The sequence below is a fragment of the Delphinapterus leucas genome, chromosome 6 (genome assembly GCF_059928025.1).
Source record: "Delphinapterus leucas isolate spDelLeu-1000000601 "Yukka" chromosome 6, BTC_Dleu_Yukka2, whole genome shotgun sequence".
NCBI lineage: Eukaryota > Metazoa > Chordata > Mammalia > Artiodactyla > Monodontidae > Delphinapterus > Delphinapterus leucas.
The window spans coordinates 97,159,346-97,181,643 of record NC_143134.1 but is presented as its reverse complement, the minus strand read 5'-3'; the positions used below and the strand labels follow the sequence as shown (position 1 = coordinate 97,181,643).

General features: G+C 43.3%; 1 protein-coding gene across 9 annotated transcripts in view; it reads left to right on the top strand.

The window, feature by feature from the left end:
• ABCA1 (ATP binding cassette subfamily A member 1) overlaps nucleotides 1-22,298 on the top strand; it is a 183,375-nt gene that overhangs the window by 56,225 nt on the left and 104,852 nt on the right. For 5 of the 9 annotated variants that reach the window (XM_089913478.1, XM_089913479.1, XM_089913480.1 and 2 more), the window contains 2 exons: nucleotides 11,461-11,623; nucleotides 21,932-22,025. In XM_089913478.1, coding sequence (XP_089769604.1) covers nucleotides 11,558-11,623; nucleotides 21,932-22,025 — 160 coding nt within the window. In that variant the 5' untranslated portion in view covers nucleotides 11,461-11,557. Of the gene's footprint in view, nucleotides 1-11,460; nucleotides 11,624-21,931; nucleotides 22,026-22,298 lie in introns of those variants that run through there. The other 4 variants (XM_089913485.1, XM_089913483.1, XM_089913482.1 and 1 more) reach the window with 1 other exon arrangement.

The following is a 22,298-nucleotide window of genomic DNA, read 5'->3' as shown; positions in this document are numbered from 1 at the left end:
AAATCTTAGCTTCTTGCCTCTTTAATCCAGGCTTCTCGCTACTGTACCAGAATTTAGGGTAGTATTTACAGTGTCCTTTTAGGAGAGAAAAAAGAAATTGGGTCTATAAGTCTGTCCTTTCAGCTTACAATGGGCACTGAATCTTTGAATATTGAACTGACCTCATTTATTCTGTCTGTTGGTCCGATTTGAATCTTAATAGGTTTTTCAACTGGATTTTTTTTTCTCACTCTCTTAAATAAACATTGCTCTTTGCTTGTAATTTCCTTCTGATTTTCTTTCAAATCAGAAGGAAACCTCCACAGGAGTCCTAAAGGTTGAGTCTTTCCTGGGGACCGTTTCCTTTATGCAAAAGTACAAAAACCCTATGCTAATTTTGGCCATTTAGGATTAATTGTGATTAAAGGCAGTTTATCAGGTCTTTTTTCTTTATTTTTAACTTTAATGATTGTGTTAATTATAGTAAGGACCTTGAGTTCAAGGTAAAGAAAGCCTTTGGTCAAGTGGTGTTTATTCAGTTGTCAGTCCTGTTGCCGGATTTGCAAATTTAGTGGAATTAGTGCCATTTTCCAGTTTCCAACTCCAATCGCATTTCACATGATCACAGTGTGGCTTTCTCCTTGGCTGTCTGACGCTAGGTTCCAGCGGCCTCCATTGAGGGGAGTGGATATGCCCCTGGAGGCTGCAGAGACCAGCAAGGCACTCTGCCTTCAGGTGGAGCTCCACTGGGGACTCTGTGCTCACCTGATGTAGACACTTAGCACACGGTCGCTTGGGAGATGAGAATGTGTGCATTTTTAAATGCCAGTGTCAACCGCAGTTGAAAAAAGAGGCTAGCAGGAGTTCCACTCAATAGTTTAGTTTCATCTTTCCTTAAGCACTTTTTTATCTGGCACGTAAAATATTTGATTTGTGAAGATCTTAATGACAGTAGCACTTTCTAGAAGGAATACTCAAAATTATGATAATATTGGAATAATAGAGATCATTTTCCTCTGGGATCATCCTCCCAGACCTCAAATGATGGAGTTCATGTTGCCATTATTTGTTTTTAAAAGGATAACATCCCTCATTTTTTGTTTGTCAGAATCACAGGTAGGTGAGTTTAAACTTGTGATCTTATTCCTCTTTAATTCAGCGAGGCAGCCAGCAAAGTGGTTTGTTTTGGTTGTTATAGAGAAGAAGTTCATTTATGAAGCTGGAAGGGCAGGGCTTAGACCCTGTACCTCTGTGCCTGCCGTGGAGTCCTGACTACATCCTCACCTACCTGGTCAGCTGGTCCCCACTGGGCTGCAGGGACAGAGGCATCTCGGACACATGACCTGTGCCTGCACTGTCTCAAGAGCTGGCTGGTGAAAGAGGAGGTTCTGGAGAAGGTTGCTGGGTTTGGTCACATACTCTACGAGCTAGAACTGGAAAAGAGCCTGGAGATAAGATAACTTGTTTTGGCAAGAGTAAAAGGAATAAAGTGTTGAGGTGGAAAAATTATATCCAGGTGTTGATATGCTTCACTGAGTGAGTTCTTGACTTGAGCCTCTGGGTTTAGAGTTCAAAGCACCTGAACAATGCTGACAGTCCTGTATTAGTGGCTGAGCCCCTAGGGGAGGTATTCTTGTTAGCTGGCACGTTTACTTGTTTGCTGCCATGTTTACAGGGGTTCTAGCGCCTCAGTCTGGCAAATTACAGATTCTCCTTTGCTCACATGAAGTCCATGAAAATGAATGTCCTTCTCAACAAATTAGAGTGGCTTTGGGGAAAACCAAACTAAATGTACTCCTATTTAACCTGTTTCTTTGAACACAGCTGGAAATTTTGTCATGGTTTTGGGCTACCTGAACCTGTATTTCAATGACATTTCTGACATGTTAGCGTGGTGAACCTGCTTTAACTAATTTTTCTCATCCCTGAGGCCTGACTTCAGAGGCTTTCAAATTCCCCAAGTGTTTCCGAGCACCAAGTGGTCCTGGGCTCTGGGCTCAGTGTGGCAGAGGATGGTAAGATGTTGAGACACCGTAGCTTGCTGCACATGGCTTGCAGTTTAGCAGGGACCACCTGAGAAGTTGGTACACTGGAGGACGTGGTAGGGAGAGCTGAAGAGATGGAGGAATTAGAAGGCCCAGATTGCAAATAGGTAATTGACCTGGAGGCTGGAGGAAGTGGGCTGGAGAAGAAAACTGTGCTGGGTGCTAAAGATGTGGAGGACGGCGGCCTTCACGGAACAGAGGAGCTGACTGCCCCCAGAGTGGGAGAACAGTGTAACTGGGTGGTGGGGTCCCCAAACAGGGGTTTATGGTACAACAATGGCAGAAGTGGCATGAGGATACCAGCGTAACCCTTTCACATCTCCCACTGAGCTGGGCACTGCAGAGAGTTCCAGTGTGTTCTGGAAAAGCCCTTGGGGGAAATCGTGCCATCTGTGGACAAAGAAGGGAGAAGAGAGATGCCTTTAATAAACTGCCCGTTTTGTGCCCCATCCTTGATGAATGCTTTGCGCTGTGAAGTCAGCAGCACTAGTCATTGTGAATAGCTGCTGTTGGCTGGATACTTGCTTTGTTCCAGGAACTGGCTAAATATTTTATATACATTATTTGTTCTATTTAATGGAGAGGATACAGGGACTCAGAATCCCTAGGGTCCCAGAGCAGGTGAGGAGCAGAGTCAGGATTCAAAACCTGCTTTCTCTGACTCCAAAACCTCCCTTCTGTCTACCGGGCCAGTTAATTCAAGAAAATAAGAGTTAAGGACGTCTGGGGAAGTTTGCTGCACAGCGGCATTGGCCTGCAGGAAGTAGAAGGCGGTGAAGGGATTTGGGTTTGTCTGTCCCCAAGTCCTTTGAGCACTGTTATGGGAGATTGGGACTGACATATATATACCAATATGTATAAAATAGATATAACTAATAAGAACCTGCTGTATAAAAAAATAAATAAAATCAAATTCAAAACTTCAAAAAAAAAAAACTTTTTAGCCTGGGAGAAGGTTGAACATCTGAAGATGTTGACCCTTCCGAGATGTAAACCAAACAAAGTGGTTGTTTTGTTGATACAGTCACCAAGCCTTTTATCATAAAATTCTCTTGGAAAATCCTCCTCCAACAACAGGGAATATTATCCCGTCAAGTTTTTCCGCAAATAAAGGATTGCTCGTGGACGTGGGCTTGCTTGTGTTTCTGTATCACTCAGGGTGTTTGTGACTTTGACAGTTCCTTCCCTGCAGGGCCCTCTTGCTTTGGCATTATGATTATAGTTGAGAAAATTTTTTTTTCTATGACATGTAATGTTGACAGGTATTTCATTTCTAGGAGAAAGGTTCATTTTTCCTATATGCTACACATCCCCAACCAGGGAAAAAGCAAATAGTTGTATTGTTTGCTAAAGTCTTCCTTTGAAGGTTGCTCTGTGTTTGTTTAGTGGAAATCAGCAGGGGAAGAAGGGTTATCTCTAACATTTTGTCAGAATTCCTCCATAATTCTACAACAATGAAACAAGAACTTGGGGACAGGACAGGTTTGCTTTCAGAAACCCTGGATCTTGTCAGTTTTAGAAGTCCTGAGATGGTTTAGCTGGTAACAACTGGACTGTTGAGAGTGATAAATAGGATCTTTGCTTGTCCAAATATCAGTGACATGATAGAAATAGATTTACCCTTTTTGAATCTCCTTTAAAATAGAATTGTTGACAGCATGAGGAATTATGCTTCTCAAAGGCTCGTTACAGATTTGTACAGTATTCATGTATCTCTTCTAGCTGTACGTTTTTATGTATTCATGTCATAACTCTCATTTTGAAAATTAGCTATTAGCAAATACTTTTGTCTAGGAAATTGAATATATATTTCAGGGTGAAACAAGAATGTGCAGTTATCTCTAAACTTATTGTTACTAATAATCAAGTAAGTATGATACATTTGGTACTTAAAAAAATATCCCCTTGAGTTACAGATTGTTAGAATTGATAAAATTCATTGGATCTGTATTTTTTAAACAGGTATTGTGATAGCAGAGCCTCTTCTAGAATGACAGGAATCTTCGAGAATGATAGAATGGCTTCCTTTTATCCTTGACTTTTATCTTGGAGGATTTCTTACATCTTTCTTTCTCCTTAAATTTGAGTATTAAAATGTTATGGTTTAAGTAGGAACACAGTTTCAGGGGTCACTGAGTACCAGCCCACGGCCTTTCTGCAGGCCTTTAAGGGTCTAGTGGCAACTAAGGACAGTTTCACTGAGTTTGTGGGTCTGCAATATGGTTGGGGAATGCGAGGGGGTAGAATTTCAGGATTAGCATGAACGACCTTACAGGTAGAGAGCTCACTGGCAACTGGAGACCAGGAAAGAAACTGAGGCAGTCAAATTAACTTCAGCCTTAATAAAACTGATGGCTCAGCCTGGGAGAGATCACGGGGGGACTCCATGGGGCGACTCCCCTCCTTCCACCACGGCAGCCATGTCCTGTCTTCAGTCATGGGTGCAATGAACCTGTTCCAGCCTGGTTTCCTGACTGTCAGTAACCTCACTAGCCTTTTCCCTGAATGTGGCTACTGTTCCAGAGACATATACTCAGAGAGGCAATTAAAGAACAGACCTTTTCCAAGCAAGCATGCTCTGGTGGGCTTACAGATTTCATATCTTCATTCTTCAGGACCCTCTACATCTCTCTGGAGACGAGATGCAGCAACACCTGTGATCCTTGCATTTGCATCAGCATCTCATGAAGAGGCCATTCGTTGAGCTTTACCGCCAACACGTTTACTACAATTCATATGTGATATAGTTAAATCCTGCCGTAAATCCACCTCCTGCTTTTGTTAACGGCTAGTTATCTATTGAGATAAGACATCTAGAAACAGTTTTGTCAGGAGAGATGCTGATCGCTGTTGTCACAGACTTCAACTTCTATCTCACTTCTGGTGACTGTGGGGAAATTTGTCTAACAAAGAAGAACACACACACACATTTATTTATTTATCTATCTATTTATTTATTTGTTTAAAATTTAGAGAAATAGCTGTCATAAAACCACTGGTTTTGGAAGACGAAAATTAGTTGCTGACTGCATATTTGCGGTGTATGAACTCTTTGGGTAGAACTGATAGGAAAAATGTGTTCAGAAGAAGAAGCAGAATTGTAGGAGGAATATAGTAGTGGGAAAGTGGGAACAGTTGTTGACAAGTTATTTCTTGAGAAACCTGGGGGCCAGCTCTAACTCTAGGGGGTGAGTCTGGGCAGGCCACTTGCTTTTGGGGGCCTTGGCTTCTCTATAAGATTGGAGTGTGGTGGAAGCTGGTCTCCAAAGCCACAGTGAGCTCTTTCTATCAGCTGGGGGTTGGCCTTGCACAAGGTTGTCCTCTTCTGCCTTGTGGAGCCGACTTCTCTGCTCCAGTGAGAAACGGTGGCTGTGTGGTCCCCACTGGAGACTGTCCTCTCCTGGAGCAAGCAGGCTAGAGGGTTGGCTCCCACCCTTTGACAGAAACTCAGTCTCACGTGCTCACAGCGTTCTTGCAGGAAGGAAAAAGACCAACCAACCCTTGGTTACTGCACAAACTAAGAGTTTCGGGTAGCAGCGTAAGCACGTGCAGTTTCTTTTCCTTACTACGTGTCTGTAGACAGATTTAATGCTCTAGGAGGGTAGAAGGCAGTCATGGGATGTAGTTCCTGTTTTCCATTTGACTTCACTAAGTGGGAAAAAACCCTCCCACCTTGTCTTTCTAGCATGTCTGCCTCTTCCTCTTTCCTCCTTTCTTCTTTATATTTCTCATGCTCTTTGAAACTTACATGTGAAGTTCAAAAGGGCCAAATGTTTTGGTGAGGAAGGGGGTTGGGGGAGCAGTACAGTAGGTGCTGATTGGGGTCGTCATTTCCCCCACGGCACCAGGCAGGCTTCCTGTGAACGTATATTTTTTCTTTCGCCAGCATCACTGAGTCTGTCTGACATTTCAGGTTTTGGTTTAGGGAAAAGTTAAAAGAATTCACGATCCCAGCTGTCACTTGGTGACCCTTTTGCCAGTAGCATATGGCACACTCTCATTTCACTAAAGAAAGGAGTTACCCACCCCTCGTTACTTTCTGCCTGCTTACTCTGCTTTATTTTTCTTCATTACCCCTATCACCCACTGCCTTAACAACACACTGTTATTTGTCTGTTTTATACGTCCTTGCTAGAATAGAAGGTCCATGAGAGCAGGAACTTTGCCACTTTTGTTCACTGCTGAATCTCCAGTGTCTGGAACAGCACCTGCACATATAGGCATTCAGTAAATATTTGCTGTGGCTAATGGCAGCCTTGCAGAGTTAAGGCTGCAGTTGTTTGTGGAATGAACAGGGGGTGAAGATTTTATTCACTATTTACCTTCCTAGGGAATCACACAATAGCCAGGCTTTACACTATGCAGTACTTAGGTCTTCCAAGGCATGATTTGACTTGTGGACTATGTTAATTATTGTCATAGAACACAAGTGTTTTGGGGGGAGGGAGATCAAATTATTGACATACAATTTACATACAGTTAAATTTCGCCTTTTTGCACGTACAGTTAGATGAGTTTTGATAAATGTATATAGTATATGTATAACCACTACCACAGTCATGGTATAGAATATTTCCATCACTCAATGTTCTTTGAGGTCTGTCCTCTCCCCCACCCCCTGGCAACCACTGATAGGATTTCTGTGCCCATTGTTTCACCTTTCGAGAAAGTCATACAAATAGACTCATACGGTGTGTAGTCTATTGTGTCTGGCTTTTTTCTCTTAGCATAAGGCTTTTGAGATTCACCCATGCTGTTGCATGTATTAGTAATGTAGTCCTTTTTTATTGATGAGTAGTACTCCATTTTAATTTATTCACTAATTGATGGACATTTGCATTGTTTCCAGTTTTGGCTATTCTATATAAGACTTCTATGGATGTTCACATACAGGTCTTTGTGTGACCATATGCTCTCATTTCTTTTGGGTAAATACCTGGGATGGGATGGCTGGGTTATAAGTCTGTGCATGACTTTACAAGAAACTACCAGAGTATTTTATGAAGTGCCTGTTCCATTTTTCTTTTCCACAAGCAATGTATGCGAGCGCCAGTTGCTCCACATACTAACACTTTGCAATTTTAAAAATTGCAGTAGTTCTAGTGGGTATGCAGTGGTATCTCATTGTGGTTTTAGTTTGCATTTCTCTGCAACTAATGATCTTTGCTTATTTGAGAAGGTCATGGTTCAGCAGGCTCTGGTATTCTCTAGGTATTAATAATTTTAGAAGATTAGTGGCACTTGAAGTGAAATTTTTTTAAAAAAAATTGGCCAAAGATTTGAACAGTGGCTTCCTCAAGGTCGTGCTGTACAAAAAAGGTTAGAGTATGGAACTATGTTGAATTTTGGCAAAGCGTGATCCACCTGGGTGACTGATGCAAAGACCTAGAGAGGGAGCGCCTAGGACTTGGCATGAAGGTGGGGAGAAAGCAGATTTCATGGTTCCTCTGGCCTTGGGAGGGCCTTAGCTAAACCTGTTAGTGGGAAGCCTAGCTAGATTGAGTTACACTTTCCCAGATGTCCCAGGAGTCACCTGGGAAGCTCAGCAGTCCTTGTGGCCGTCACAAGTGTGTGGTGAACATAGAGCCCCCTCCCTGGGGACAATTTGCCTGAATCAGTTTATCAAGCTTGAGAAACCGGTTATCACGGGCCCAGGAATGCCACCACCCTTCCATCCTGAATCCCTATTTCTCATGCCCATCTTGTAGCTAATTAATTGAGCAAATATTCCCTGAGGGCTTACTCTATGCCTGATACTGTCTTGCATGCTGGGGAAAACTGCTATGAAGAAAGAGGTCCTGTGGACTCAGAAAGTGGCAGAAACGATGCAAGCGAAAACAGAGGCTGCCCTGGGTGCACCTAGGAGGGGCTCCTAACCGAGTGTGGTCAGGACAGGATCCTAAAGTTGAGGAGCTGGCCAGGCTGACAGTGCTAGGAGCAGCAGCTTCAGGACCGGGAGCGCACAGGAGTCCTCGTGGTAGGAGAGAGGGCCGTCCATTTGGTGCCGTGGGTAGTTTTGCGGGACCTGGTTTAGGAGGTGGGGAGTGGTGAGAGAGGAGGCTGGAGTCATCGGGGAGACCAGCTAAACCAAGGTGAGGACTGGACTTTATCCTCAGGGCAGTGGGGTGCTGGCAGAGGTTTTAAGTGGGCGAGTGGCATACCTGGAACTTGGGTTTAGTGGAATAACTTTGGTTGCTCTGTGATAAACGGATGGAGGGGGCAAGACCGGAGGCAGGGAACCCAGGGAAGTGGCTGTTTTGGTCACGCGGGAGCCAGAAGAGGGTGCCCTATTAACTGGCCGTGATTGTGAAGTAGGACCCTTTCCAGCCAGTAACTGGAAATGTGCATAAGGGCAGAAGCGAGTGTGCTACTAGCTTTGAAACATTGAGAAATCTAGTACATAGTACGGCCTTCTTTTTGGTTTTGGTTTGTTTGTTTGCTTCCTTGGAAAACTGATGTAGAAATGTCCCTTGGGATTCAGTTACCTGAGCAGAGGAGTTCAGGCATTGCCAAACCCTCCTCTTTGGGCAAAATCGCTCCCAGCAGTGGTCACCATGTCCTGAGGTGGGAGGAGGGGATTATGCGGGAGGCCGAGGGCTGTGTCAAGGTGGGCAGGGGAAGTGGGGCAAGAAGCCTGCCTGTTAGTACCCAGTGAAGCCAGAGCAGGACCTTCTACTGCTGCTCCAGGCTACTTCTCGCTGACTTCTCTGCGTGTCTCCTGGAGGGTCTCTGAGGCCGGAATCCATGTCTGGAGACCCAGAAACTCTGCTTTAGGAAAATATTCTCCAAAAAACCTCCTCCTGGCCGTTCTCTTCTTGTGAACATTCTATAGAGGCGTGTCTTCTTTTCCTCTGAGATTCTCCACTCAGATTGAGGGGATTCTGTGTCCTGGTTTGGGCCTGGGGGTCTCTAATACTAGGCCATTCTGATTTCATCCTTCCTACTTTGCCGGAAACCCACATTGGACTTGCTAGAAATAATGGAGTAGAAAAGATTGTTTAGACAGGATATAACCATTTCTCTGTTAGAGGGTACTGATAGACCAGAGAAAGAAAAGTGGGGAGAAGGGAACTCATTTCTTTGGCACTTACAGTGTGCCATGTACTTTGTTGGGGACTTACTTATATTGTCTCACTGAATCCATTGAATAGCATGCAAGGTAGGTGTTGTCTCCCCCATTCTATAATGAGGAAATTGATGCTCAGAGAGCGTAAAGATTTGGCCAAGGGCACATAGTTGGGAAGCTGGACCTAATTCCTGTCTAGGCTCTCTTTCTGCTAAGTTAATTTTCCTTTTTTAATTACAAACTTGTGTTTCAACCTCCTCATTGTTACCTTGGGGATCTGAAAAGATTCTTGTAGCTTCTAAATTAACTAAGTGATTCCTGGAGAGCAGCTTTTGCATGAGAAAAATCTAGCTAATTATTTATTTCTGTGTTTCTGGAATGCAAGCCCTGTCCTAGGCCACTTTCAAAATAATTTGGGATTGCAAGCACGCAGCTCACAATCGAATTCTGGCTCTCAGCGCTTGGAGGCCAGTTGCCATCTTTAAACAACAAATTGTGGATGGACACAGTGCTGATTTAACTCTTCTTTTTGGAGTGAGAATTTTTTTCGGGGGGGGTGGCATCTGTGTCCATTTAGAGTTTTGCTGAGCAAACAATAAAGAAAAGAAATAGGGGGACTTCTCTGGTGGCACAGTGGTTAAGACTCCGCGCTCCCAATGCAGGGGGCCCAGGTTTAATCCCTGGTCAGGGAACTAGATCCCACAGGCATGCCACAACTAAGAGTTCATATGCCACAACTAGGGAGCTGGTGAGTTGCGAGTAAGGAGCCTCCAAGCCGCAATGAAGGAGCCCGCCTGCTGCAACTAAGGAGCCCATGTGCCAAAACTAAGGAGCCCACCTGCTGCAACTAAGACCCAGTGCAACCGAATAAATAAATACATCAATAAATAAAAAGAAAAAAGAAGTAGGTCCTAAGACTTGACTATTTCAGAGGAATCCCTGATTCGTTGGCTTGTCAATGAATGAATTAAAATACATAATAGTAGAGTCAGTCCTTCTTCTCAGACACTGCAGACTCCTTCCATTCTCTCTTCTTTTGTAGAAGTTTTTAATCCAGGTCCTTGTGGGGTGGGGACCAAGACAGTAAAATCCTGCTATAGATCACCCTTTGCATTGAGGTCTGTTTGGACCCGCAGACGTCTAGTGCAATACTTGGTTTTGTATGCACAAGTGGTCACTACATTCTTAGCTGTTTTTGCTGTTTGTTCCTCAGGCCTAATATCCCACCTCTACTCCACCAGAGGCCACAATGATTAAATGAGCCATTTTAGAGGTAAAGCCGGTTTCTGATTTCTGCTAAGGGTTCATGACTGTGAAGTGGCATCAGGGCCTAACTTTGACCTGTGCGTCCCTCCCTTCTTCCAGTTTTCATTTTTCACCCTTTCCCCAACTTTAATTTTAGTGTGACTACCTGGGATTATTCCAGTATTAAATGAATACCATTGTTGAGGGGGCAGCAGGGACACACAGAAGGTTGTATCCCCTGTTTATGAGAACCCCCCCACCCCGGGATGGCAAAACAGTCCTCCAAGGAGGCACTTGTGACAACTGACAAGGAGTAGGCGGGCCCTGTGTACAGGTGCAGGTGTAGCAAGGCCAGAAGTGTGCATATGTCCAGACAATGGGAGCTTGTCAGTTTCACAGGTGATGCTCTCCATCTGCTTTGGCTGCCTTGTTTTTCTCAATGAGATATTGTTTTCTTTCCGCACACACACAGCACTGGCGTGGTCCTCATCACCTGGGAGCCAGGTGTCCGTGGCATTTCCTTGGTGTTTACTCACACCATCTAAGACATCATCACATCTAAGACACGCTGTGACTTTTTCCAGATTAGGAAACTGCTTTATCGATGGTGCCATTTATCACCAGAAGGACTCAACTTTGGAACTAGATGAAAACGTAGTTTGCAGCAAATTTCAGGGAATAGCATAAGTCACTCCAGGTTCAAGGCAAAATTTATAAATGCTGCTGACATTTTCTGAGAGGGGAGGCATTTTCTTAGAGAAGGGAGGCAGGTCTCTGGGATTCCAATATGCCCTTTGCAATCTCAGGGCTTTGGCCACCTAAGGTTGCTCACGTAGGTCTGCCTTCACAAGTGCATTTTTCATTCCCAAATGATCACACCCGTGGAGCTCAATTGATTGGGATAATAATGGCTCACTCCCAGGCTACTGCCAGAAAGCCTGCAGAATCCCTGTTTACCAGAGACCCCAAGGCTAGAAGTTGGGGACTCATGCCTTATGCAGAAGTAGTCGTGAGGCAGAGCTGGGTTTGAGGGCTCAGGTGAGAGGGCTGGTGCAACAGCCCTCACTGGCGTATAGCTTTGCAGCAAAAACTGACGGCGCTCTCCCCTCTTGCTTTATCTTTCAGTTAATGACCAGCCACAGCGTCCCCACTGTGAGCTCCGGCCACTTCCTCCACGGGCTCCCGAGCCTCACGCAGGCTCTGTGGTGTCGGCTGAGGTAACATGGCTTGTTGGCCTCAGCTGAGGTTGCTGCTGTGGAAGAACCTCACTTTCAGAAGAAGACAAACAGTAAGCCTGGGTTTCTCTGGGGGTCCTCCCATGCTTTTCTTCCTGATTTTGAGTTGGGAGGGGAAGAGGGGGGAAAGGGAGTCTTCTTCGTTTTCTCAAAGTGATTGAATGAATCTGGCCCCGGTGGACACGGGACTGTGTGTAGGGTCCTGATCGAGCCCCGTCGCTTATCATAGGGGGCAGATTGGCAACCAGGCAGAAATGATAGCTTTGCTTTGTGCTAGTACCCAGGCCTGAGTTCTGACCTCCGAAATCTGGCACAGAATTGCCCCTTTGCCATCTTCCTCTTAACTTTTGCTGCAGCCCTGGGGGCCACCTGGCTCTCCAAGAGCATCTAATGGTTTCTGGGCAGTGGAAATGAAGTGAGTTCGTGGCCCAGCTCTTAGAGCTCAGAGGCTGGATCTGTTAGTGTCAGTGTGGACTCTTTCCTGTCAGCTTTGACTGCAAGCCTGGAGGAATATAAAACTGAGATTTGTTTTATGTCTGTGGAGGGCTCTAAGCCATTCACTTCTGGATGGGACGGTGATCCTTTCAGTAATCCCGAGAAGGCCATCTTTAACTCTCAGGTGAATGGTGTTTTTCCGTGAGAAGATAAAGGCTATAAGGCCCGGTGATCTCTCTGAAGTTCCGACATCAGCTCTTGGCTTCTCCCTCTCTGAACACTCCTAGAGATCCCGTCCAGTCTCCTGGGTTTAGCTGCACCTCTCTGTAGTAGGCTTCTAAATGTCTGTTTCCTTCCCTGCCTTTTTTCCTGAATTCTAAACCTACATCCCCATTTGGCTGTCCTCATGAAGCTTAACACATCTGCAGCCGAAATGCTCATCTTTCTTAGACTCAAAGAGCTATGAGGGATCTTGGATATAACTTAATTCAGTGTTTCTGAAACTAGACTAATGCTTGGCCGGCCCTTCTTTAAAAGAACAAAAATGTCAAGGTCCTCCTCTGTTCACTAAATTTATTTTTTTATTATAATGTTACTTAAATATGAACGTATGTGAAACTAGATATAGACCCCTTATTCTTACAGGCCATATGACCCATACAAACTTAAAAATTAAATGCAAACAAAATTGCAAAACCAGTACTGTTAATGTAGTAAGGCAGCTGACACTGTTTAGCTGAAGCCGTATTATAGGTAACAATGTGACTATGGTAGTGAATGCTTATTTGTTTGAGTTTGGACAGTCTATATTACTATGTGCTAATGATTCAATTTTCCAATCATTTTTTCCAGTGACCTTCATTTGATATCATTTGGCTTTCATTTGGTCCAATCTCATCATTCACAAGTTGCGTTTGCATCAGTGCCTTTCTTATTGGTCTGCTACAATTATATTGGTGCTAACACAGTCACAAACACAAATATAAACTTAGGCTTGAAATCTTGTGCCAGAACTTGGTTATAAAGTAGGCATTCAGAAAAATCCAGATATGTTTATTCACATTTGCTTAGATGAACATTGAAATGAAAACACAAAATTTTAAAATCCTGACATAGAACTCATATATAATCCCTCATGGATATGTGTGTATATGTGTGACTCTAGAGTCGGTTCTCTAAACCACTATGTCAGATTGCTCTTCAATGGTATTATTAGTTTTTCTATCTTCAGTCTTGAAGTTTCTAACCTCTTTCTTGCCTTTGCCCCTGCCTCCCATGGCTCTGCCCAGGTCCTGGTGTTCCAAAGATCTATACGTTCACCTCCTAATCTGATTTCTTAGCTACTGGGTGGTCCAGGTCCCCTGCCTCTTCTCATCATGGTGGCAGCAGCCCACGTGATGGGCAACTGTCTCTGCTGTGCTGTGTCCATTAGCCGGTGAGTAGGGGAAAGAACTATATCATCTTACTGATGCAAGGTCTCAAGGGCAGTCCAACCCAAACCTGTCATTTTACAGATAAGAACACTGAGGCACAAAGCAGGGAAGGGATTTCCTCAAGGTCAACCAAGAATCAGGAGCACAGTGTCCTGGAACAGGATTTGGGATTGGGCCATCCAGGCGGGGCCAGTCTCTACTAGTCTTGCTGCTTCTTGCTCAATATTGCTTATCAGTTTAAAAAGCATTACGAGTAGAGAGATAGGCGGGCTTCGTCAAAGGCAATTTTTGGCCTTGCGGCAGAGTTCTTGTTGAAAGAGTAAGAAGGAGACAGTATCCTGACACAAAAGGGCTTTTCTAGGTGTTAAACCTACTGCCTGTTAGCTTGTCCTCCCTTCCTGATTTCGACAGGAAATCTATTTTGCCAAACCAGAAACAAAGGGTGGTTTATTTCAGGTTGCACATGCTTAGGTTGTCACAGCTGGAAAGATCTGACCTGCTTCTTGTACAGCTGATGGGATTGGGGTTTGGGGTAGGGGACAGGGGTCCAGAGTGGGTGGGTCATGGAAGTAGCACCAGAACCAATTTCCTGGTGGCCCTACAGGCACAGGCCCTTTTTTTTAGCAGGCTTTGACTTATCTGCATGAAAGATTTAATGCCCATGGATCTCAAGTGCTGGCTGTAGCTACTTCCCAATCCACCTGGCTTGGATCTCTAGATATATTGTTCTATAGACAGTGGAACCTGTTTAGGGTTTTGGTACCACTTTGTTAGCTCACATAGTTAGAACAAGCTCTGCCCAGTAGGCAGGGGAAGAAGTTAGCAGCTCCAAATAGTTCTTGCCCACAGTGTATGGAAAACCATTGCTTGATTTCCTCCTTCTGAGATCCTGGATGTATACACTTGGCCCCAGAGCCTGGCACCGGGGATATGCTTAATAAGTATTTGCTGAACAGTGGGTAAATGCATTAAATGGGCCATTAGTTTACAGGTCTCAAAGAGGCTTCCCTGCTATAGGGGCCTTGTGTGCAGGGAGATGGGAAGAAAGATGTAAAAGCTGGGTGCTGAACAGTAAACCCCGAGCAACCTTCCTGAAAGACGGCCGTTTGCCCTTTCACTCTGTATCCTTGTTTGCTAATGAATCCTGGGGACCTCTCTCTTGTGCTCCCATTATGCAGACTTATGGGGACCATCAGCCAGGGGTAGATTTCCGCTGTTCCTGTTGGGCAAAGAATACATTGAAATTGAGTTGCATAAGTTGGGTGCAAAGCTCAGTTTGGGTCCAAAGTAACGGTTAACTTGTGTGGGTGGCAGTCACTGAGCACAAACAGGGCTTGGGACAGGAAGGGCGAGGGGCTTCAGAGTTCTCAGGGTCCTCATCTGGTTTTAGGCCGAGCCAGAGGCCAAGGTCCCCATGGAACAGATGGGACAGATTACGGCCATATGGCCTCTCCTTTTTGCCTTTGCCATTAATTTTCTCATTTAGATCTGTTTAGCTGTGTGTCTGGGAAAATAGATAATTCTAATTTCTGCATATATCAATATTAAGAGTATCAATATTTGGGGATTGTTTAATGACAAGGAATAAGCTATCAAATAAATAAAAATTAAGACTCCTCGTTTAAGAGCCGCTAGAGAATTTTATAGCATAGACACAAACTTTCTGCACCTCCTCCCGGCTTCCAATTTCACCTAATACATTTCTTTCCTGTCCTTAGTCCTGGCTTGGCATTGCTGGTTCAAATCCAGATAAGAATTCTAATTATTATCTAATTCTAATTCAATTCTAATTCCAGCTTGGCCACTATATGTCTCAATGGCTCAGGGAAACTCATTTTTCCTGAGTTTTAGTTTCCACTTCTTTGGAATGAGGAAAGTTAGAACAAATAGCCATTTATTGTTTCCTTTGGATAGATATTTATTGAACATCTACTGCACGTAACATAGTGTGCTGGGTATACAGGCAGGACCCCTGCCCTCATAGAGCTTACAGTTCAGTGAGGGAAGCAGATATGAAGCACATTATCACATAAGTAGAAATCTCATAACAAACTGTGATAAGTGCTATGAAGGAAAAAAACCAAACTGTCCTACTGTGTTAGGTACTACCAGGCTGAGGATAGGGAGTTAATTTAGAATAGAAGGTCATGACATTTAAGCTGAGAGCCTTGAAGTTCGAGCAGCAGTTAGCCAGGGGAAAATCGGGAGCTCAGCCGTCAGGCCACTGGATTCCAGGCAGAGAGACAGAGGGTGTGAAGGCCACGGGCCTAACGTACGTCCTGGAGTCAAAGAACAGGAAAGCCAGTGGCACTGAAGGAAGACTGGCTGGGGGTGAGTTGGGAGTCAGCAGGGGCAGATCATGCAGCCATGGAGCTGAGCAAGGGCAGCTGAATTTTATGTTACGTGCAGAAGGAGTCCCTGAGGTAGATAGCTCATGATGACGAGGGTCAGATGGTGTGGTCCTTGGCACTGAGGGGACTTGAAGGACGATAGCCCAAGGAGACAATTATAATCATTACATACATACATACATACATACATACCATTTTGTGCTCTGTTTTCCTCTTTCACTTAACATCATTTGGCATATATGTTTCCAAGTAATTTACGTATTTATAATAATGATTCTTGATGTGTAGTCTGTGTTTTGTACTTTTGAAAGTTCTTTTGTATCCGTTATCTTCTTGATTTTCACAGCAATTCTGAGAGGTATGCATTACAATTTCTGTTGCACAGGTGAAGAAAGTGTTATAAGTTAGTAAATTAGTAAGAGGAGGGGCTGGATCTTTTGGGCCCAAATCTGCCATGGGATAATGCCACTGACATTCCTGGTAGCGTTACAGTAATCCATCAATGCAGTTTTTATTTTGTAACTTCATACCCTATTGCCAACATTCAGATGTTTCCCGTGTTTGCTGTTATACATAAGCTACTATAAAGACTTTATACATATAGCCTTTTCTTATTTTTATATTATTTCCTTAGGCCAAAATCTCAGAAGTACGATTCCTAGGTCCAAGGAAATGGCCCTCGACATATATGATCAGATGTCCTTCCGAAGGATCAAACCAATTTAAAAATCCACCATCACCACATGAGGCTTTACAGTTCTGGGAGGGCAGGCGTGGTTTTCAGATTTCTTTTTCCCTCCAGCATTTCTCTGATTTGATCTTTAAGATTTCACTTTAATTTTTCCAGATTTAATTGAGGTATATATCGATAAGTATTTTTCATCGTGATGCTGATATAGCCTAGAGTGTGCTATTGCTTTGATGGACATCCTGTTAACTGGGAAAATTCATTGTCTCCCATTTTACTTTTTTAACCTCTCAGAATAGTCTCTCATATTTTCATCTGTTTCTTTTCCCCATTGAATCGTATTACCTTATCAAGTTCTAAAAGTAGCCTAGCACTATTTTAATGTCCCAAGGACATTGGGTAATGTCTAGAGATATTGTTTGGCAGGTACAGCCCTGGCCAGGGGTGGTTGGTATTGTTGGTTCTGGCGGGCGGAGGCCAGGGATGGGGGAAACATTCTTCCATTCACAGGAGGGCTCCTTACAACGCTTATCTGGCCCCAAATGTCAATAGTGCTGTTGAGAGAAACCCTGCTCTAGAAACACTCGCTCATATGATCCCCATGTTGTTGCTGAGGAATAACGAGGTGGAAAGTCCCCAGAGCAGCTCAGTGTAGCAATTTACTGAAACATCAGAATTTTTGTTTTAATACCCAACCTAAAAGAAGGCTTCTGAGTTTCTAACTTTGGTAAGAAGCATCTTTTGAACACGGTGTTCCTCTCCATCTCCTCTGCCTCGTGGTGGGGGCAGGTGTGGAGGGAGGTGGGTAGGTATCATCAGACTAAGATTTAGAAGAGTTTTCTAGTTTTCTATAGGAGTGTGTAGCAGTAAAGCATCAGTCTTATTTCCAAGCTATTGGGTTGGCCAAAAAGTTCGTTTGGGTTTTCCATCTGGTATGGAAGACCCAAATGAACTTTTTGGCCAACCCAAATATTTATGAGGGCCTATTCTGAACGAAAAGTGCTAAGCTGAGAGATGGGGGAGAAATCTGATTTTGACAATGAGTGGAGCCAGAATGGCATTCCTGGCAGAAGTCAAATTGGGTTTCTAGAGGGAGGCTATTAGGAAAAGAAGTACCTAGAACAGCCCCCTGAGTTTGGAAGGCAAATTCTATGTTCAATGACAGAAATAATTTTAGAGGTTCAGAGTAAAAGTGCATGGAGAGAATTGTGTGTCACGAGTTCTCTGGTTTGAGTGCTGGCTCTTGGAGATGGTCTCTTCATTCATTCATACATGTTAGTATCTCAGCTCAGCATGGCTTATAAAGATCAAGATCTAGATACTCCGGTAATGGGGCAGGGGGTAAGGAGACTGGGGTGCATAGTGGCTAAGAACACACCCTTGAGTTGGACTGGCTTTGAATTCTGGCTCTGCCGTTTACCAGGCTTGTATCTTTGGGCAATTTATTTACTCTTTCAGCCTCAGTTCCCTCATCTGTGAACTGGGTATTATAATAGTGCTAATGGGGTTATTTGAAGATTAAATGAGTTCATCTATGTTAAGTACTTAGAACACTGATACATGGTAAGGCCTATTTAAGTGTTAGCTGTCATTATGGTTGTCAATCTTTTCCTTACCTCTTTCCCTAATCTGCTTACACGCACTGGCTTCAGTTGCTAAAAATGAGTTGTAAGATTTTCTTCATGTTCTTTGCTATCAATGCCATGGGAAAGATCCATTCATTTTTTTTTTCAATCAATCAACATATTTTGAGCATCTGCTCCCCTATTGGATCCTAGATGTGGGGCTACAGAGATGTTCAGGAACATAAACTTTGATTCATTGGGTCAGATCAGTGCCCAGGAGGGCTGGTGAGTGCCAGACTCCTCTTAAGTGGCCATCTTGTAAGGTATATATCTCAAACATGGCTCTGTGAGAGGCAGGATGATGGTTGCAAAAGCACGTCAGGGTCAGTAGATCTGGGTTCAAACGCTGGCACACTCTTTTACCAGGCTATGTATGGCTCATAACCTGCCCCAATCTTACTTTCTTCACTATCTAATGATACCAGCTACCTCACAAAGTTCTTGTGAAAATATTAGAGATGAGTTATATAAATCCCTGGTACACAGTAGGTGCTCAGGATTGGCTGTAGCTATCATAAACCTATAGGCCATGAGCTCATTTTACCTCTGTGGAACCTGTTGGTATTTTTTGACTGTGCCACCTAGTGGGGTCATTTCCTCCCTGGGCCACATGAGTTGGGCAAAACTAGCTGCTAATCTCAACCCTGCCACTGACTTTCTCTGTGACTTACCCTTCCTTGAGCTTTAGCCTTGCCACATATAAAATACAGACAATAATGGTTCCTACATCTCAGGGTTGTTTGCAGGCTTAAATGAAATAATCCATATATAATGTGCCTGCTACACACTTGACTCTAAAAAAGTAAATGGTAGCTACTATTTATCGCAAAAGTACACATAGTAGCTTCAGAGCTTCAGGGTTGATGGCTATCTTACTCATACTCTTCATTAATTTTGGTTTTGTTGGTTTTTTTTTTTTTTTTACTTCATTATTCTTTTCTGAATTTATTCACAGTTAAACCGTTTTTTGGAAGTTTTACTCCCGTCTGTTAATATTTGTGAGTGATTTTATTTAGCTGTAAGCTTGGAATGCATACAATTTTGTGTTCCACTTTTTTCACTTAATATTATATGGTTAACAGTGTCTGTGTTTCATAAACCCTGTTGTAGTGACTGCATAATGTATTGTTGAGTAGATGTGCCATATTTAATTATTTCTCTATTGCTGTGCAATTAAGTTGTTTGCAATATTTTGCAATTATAGTGTTTGAATGAATGAGTAACAGTGTATATAGCTTTTTGACATTTTAAACTTAGTTCTGTGGGATGAATTTCTAGGAATATTGTTTGGTCAAGGGGAATAAACATATCTTTTGAATACATATGGCCAAGTTGCTTTCCCAAAGGGCTCAACTGACTTACATTTCCATCTTTATTATTTTGTAAACTTCAGTTCATTCTCTCACTCAACACACATTCTTAAAGCCCTTATCATGTGGCAGGCTCAGTGAGAAGAAAGGGACACTGGAGGAGGAGCCCCTGCTATGCCCAGTGCTGGTAGAGGCTCAGGGTACTTGGGGAGCCCAAGGAGGGACTTGCAGCTCAGCTGGTAGAGGAGGCTGAATGTCATTTGAAAGCTTGGAGATTTCGCTGTGTGTTGCCTCTTTGGGATTATTTACAGAAATATTTAGCAAGACCAGCCCCATCTTTGGTCTTGGAGACCCCATTGACAGCATGCTTTCTTCCAAAGGACCCATTTGTCTTTTTTTTTTTCCTGGTGTGCTATCTAGAGCAAACTGTTCTTCATAGTTATATGGTAACAGTGGTTTTTTGTTTGTTTGTTCTACTAGAGAAGTAATACATGCTCATTATGGAAAATTTAGAAAACACAGGAAGGTGTTTAAAAAAAATCACCCATGTTCTTATCATCCAAGGACATCCACTGTCCTCATCCATGTATTTCCTTCTAAAAAGAAGATTTAAAAAAGAGTTTAATGTGGAACCATATCAAAGGTCTTTGGAATGTAAAATACCAGAAATCCAATGACGAATAATAAACAAAAGCTAAAACCAATCTGAAGCAGAAAGGTTAAATTAATTATGATCTATTCACAGCATGGAGTATCAAGTGGCCATTAAAATCCATATTTTAAGAGAGTATTTTGTCATGGAAAACACTCCCAGTATGATGTTCAATGAAAAAGCAAAATACAAAATTATATATGCTGTATAATCTCAATTTTGTAGAGAAAAATTTATTATTTATGTATGAATAGGAAAAAAAGACAAAAAATATTAATGGAGAACCATTGTTAGCTTAATTTACTAGGGATTATCTCCAGGAAGTAGGATTAATGGTGATTTATGTTTATTTTTTTCTACTTTTCTGTATATATTTTTTAATTTCAAAATTCTCATAATAAAAATATATGGACTTGGGGATCAAAAAAAATTCTGTTTAAATAAAAGGAGGGATTTCATATCAGTGTTCTCTTGGCTCTGAAGCCACAGTTGTAGTTACTCTCAACCACAAGGGCCCGTGACTATTCAGGGCTCTTTGGTGTTCATCCTAATTAGAACATCTGAGTCCAGAACTGAAAGGAATGAAGGAGGTGAGGCTTCAGGCCATGGAACTAGTTGTCCAAACACCATAGATTCAGTTAGATTATGTCTCATGATTTCCATCCTGTCCCTGTGCTTATTTATCCCCTGGTAACTCACTGAGGCAGGTTTTTCCTTTAGAGAAACCCCATTGCTTTAACTGGTGGATCACAGTTACATATGTTTAATGATCTTCTAACCCACTGGAGAAGGTGGTGACCAGATCTTGATGGATGGGGAAGGACTTTGCACTCTTCCCAGATCTTTCCAGTCCTGGGGGCACACAGGTCACTATGGAACTACATGTGAATTTCCATTGTCCTTTGGAGCCCTATTCTCAGCCCTGCAGAGGGCAACTTTGTGTGTTCCTTTAGAGCCAAGGTGGTGTGTATTTAGCACAGCAGGTTGCCCTGGCCCTCTTCTTTTAACAAATGGTCATAACATACCTGACACTATGCTAAGGCTGGAGATGCAAAGATGACTTGGTCCAGTGCTTGCCTTCAGGGTACTCATATAGGAAGCCAGTGATAAAAACATGATTTCAGGGGCTCAGGGAAACTGTTATGGGAGGAGGATGCATGGGTTACTCTGGGAGCACAGCAGAAGGGCTTCCAGCTCAGACTGAGATTTTAGTAAAGGAAATTGTGCCTGGTTGAATCTTGAAGGATGAGTGGAAGTGAGCCAGATGAAGCAGGGTGGGAAGCATCTTCCCTTTTGTAGGGAAAACACAGAGGTATGGAATAGTAAGTTATAAGGTAAGAACTGCAAACAATTCAGTATTATCAAAGCTTAGAGAGTGGTAAGAGAGGCTGGAGAAGTTGATCAATTGTTTATTTATTTATTTGTTTATTTATTTTTATGGCTGCGTTGGGTCTTTGTTGCTGGGCGCGGGCTTTCTCCAGTTGTGGTGAGCGGGGGCTGCTGTTCGTTGCGGTGCACGGGCTTCTCATTGCGGTGGCTTCTCTTGTTGTGGAGCACGGGCTCTAGGTGCACGGGCTTCAGTAGTTGTGGGCTTCAGTAGTTGTGGCTCATGGGCTCTAGAGCACAGGCTCAGTAGTTGTGGTGCATGGGCTTAGGTGCTCTGCGGCATGTGGGATCTCCCTGGACCAGGACTCGAACCCATGCCCCCTGCATTGGCAGGTGGATTCTTAACCACTGTGCCACCAGGGAAGCTCTGAGCAATTGTTTAATTAACTTTTTTTGTGGATTTCCCAAAGCTCAATAGCATTAGGCTTCCATGTTGTTTTGTTTGTTTAATTCACAGTGCTCTGTCTTATTTCCCACTCAGTGTCAGCTGTTGCTGGAAGTGGCCTGGCCTCTGTTTATCTTCCTGATCCTGATCTCCGTGAGGCTGAGCTACCCACCCTATGAACAACATGAATGTGAGTATATGAGCATCCCGCCTGAGACTTACTGCTGGCAAGTGGAATCCAGGCAATGGGCATGGGCTAAATGTGACCTCTCCCAAGATGCTATCTTTAGGAAACAGTGCAAATGGCTTGGAACAGAAAAGCTAGGCTTCCAATTGTTTGATAAGGCATGAGCTCAGGAAACCATTTTCAGTCCTAGTAGATGGTGATAATAGTAATTATAATAATAGCCAACATCTGTTTCATGCATTTTCAATCATGAAAGTAAAATAACCTTACTGATAG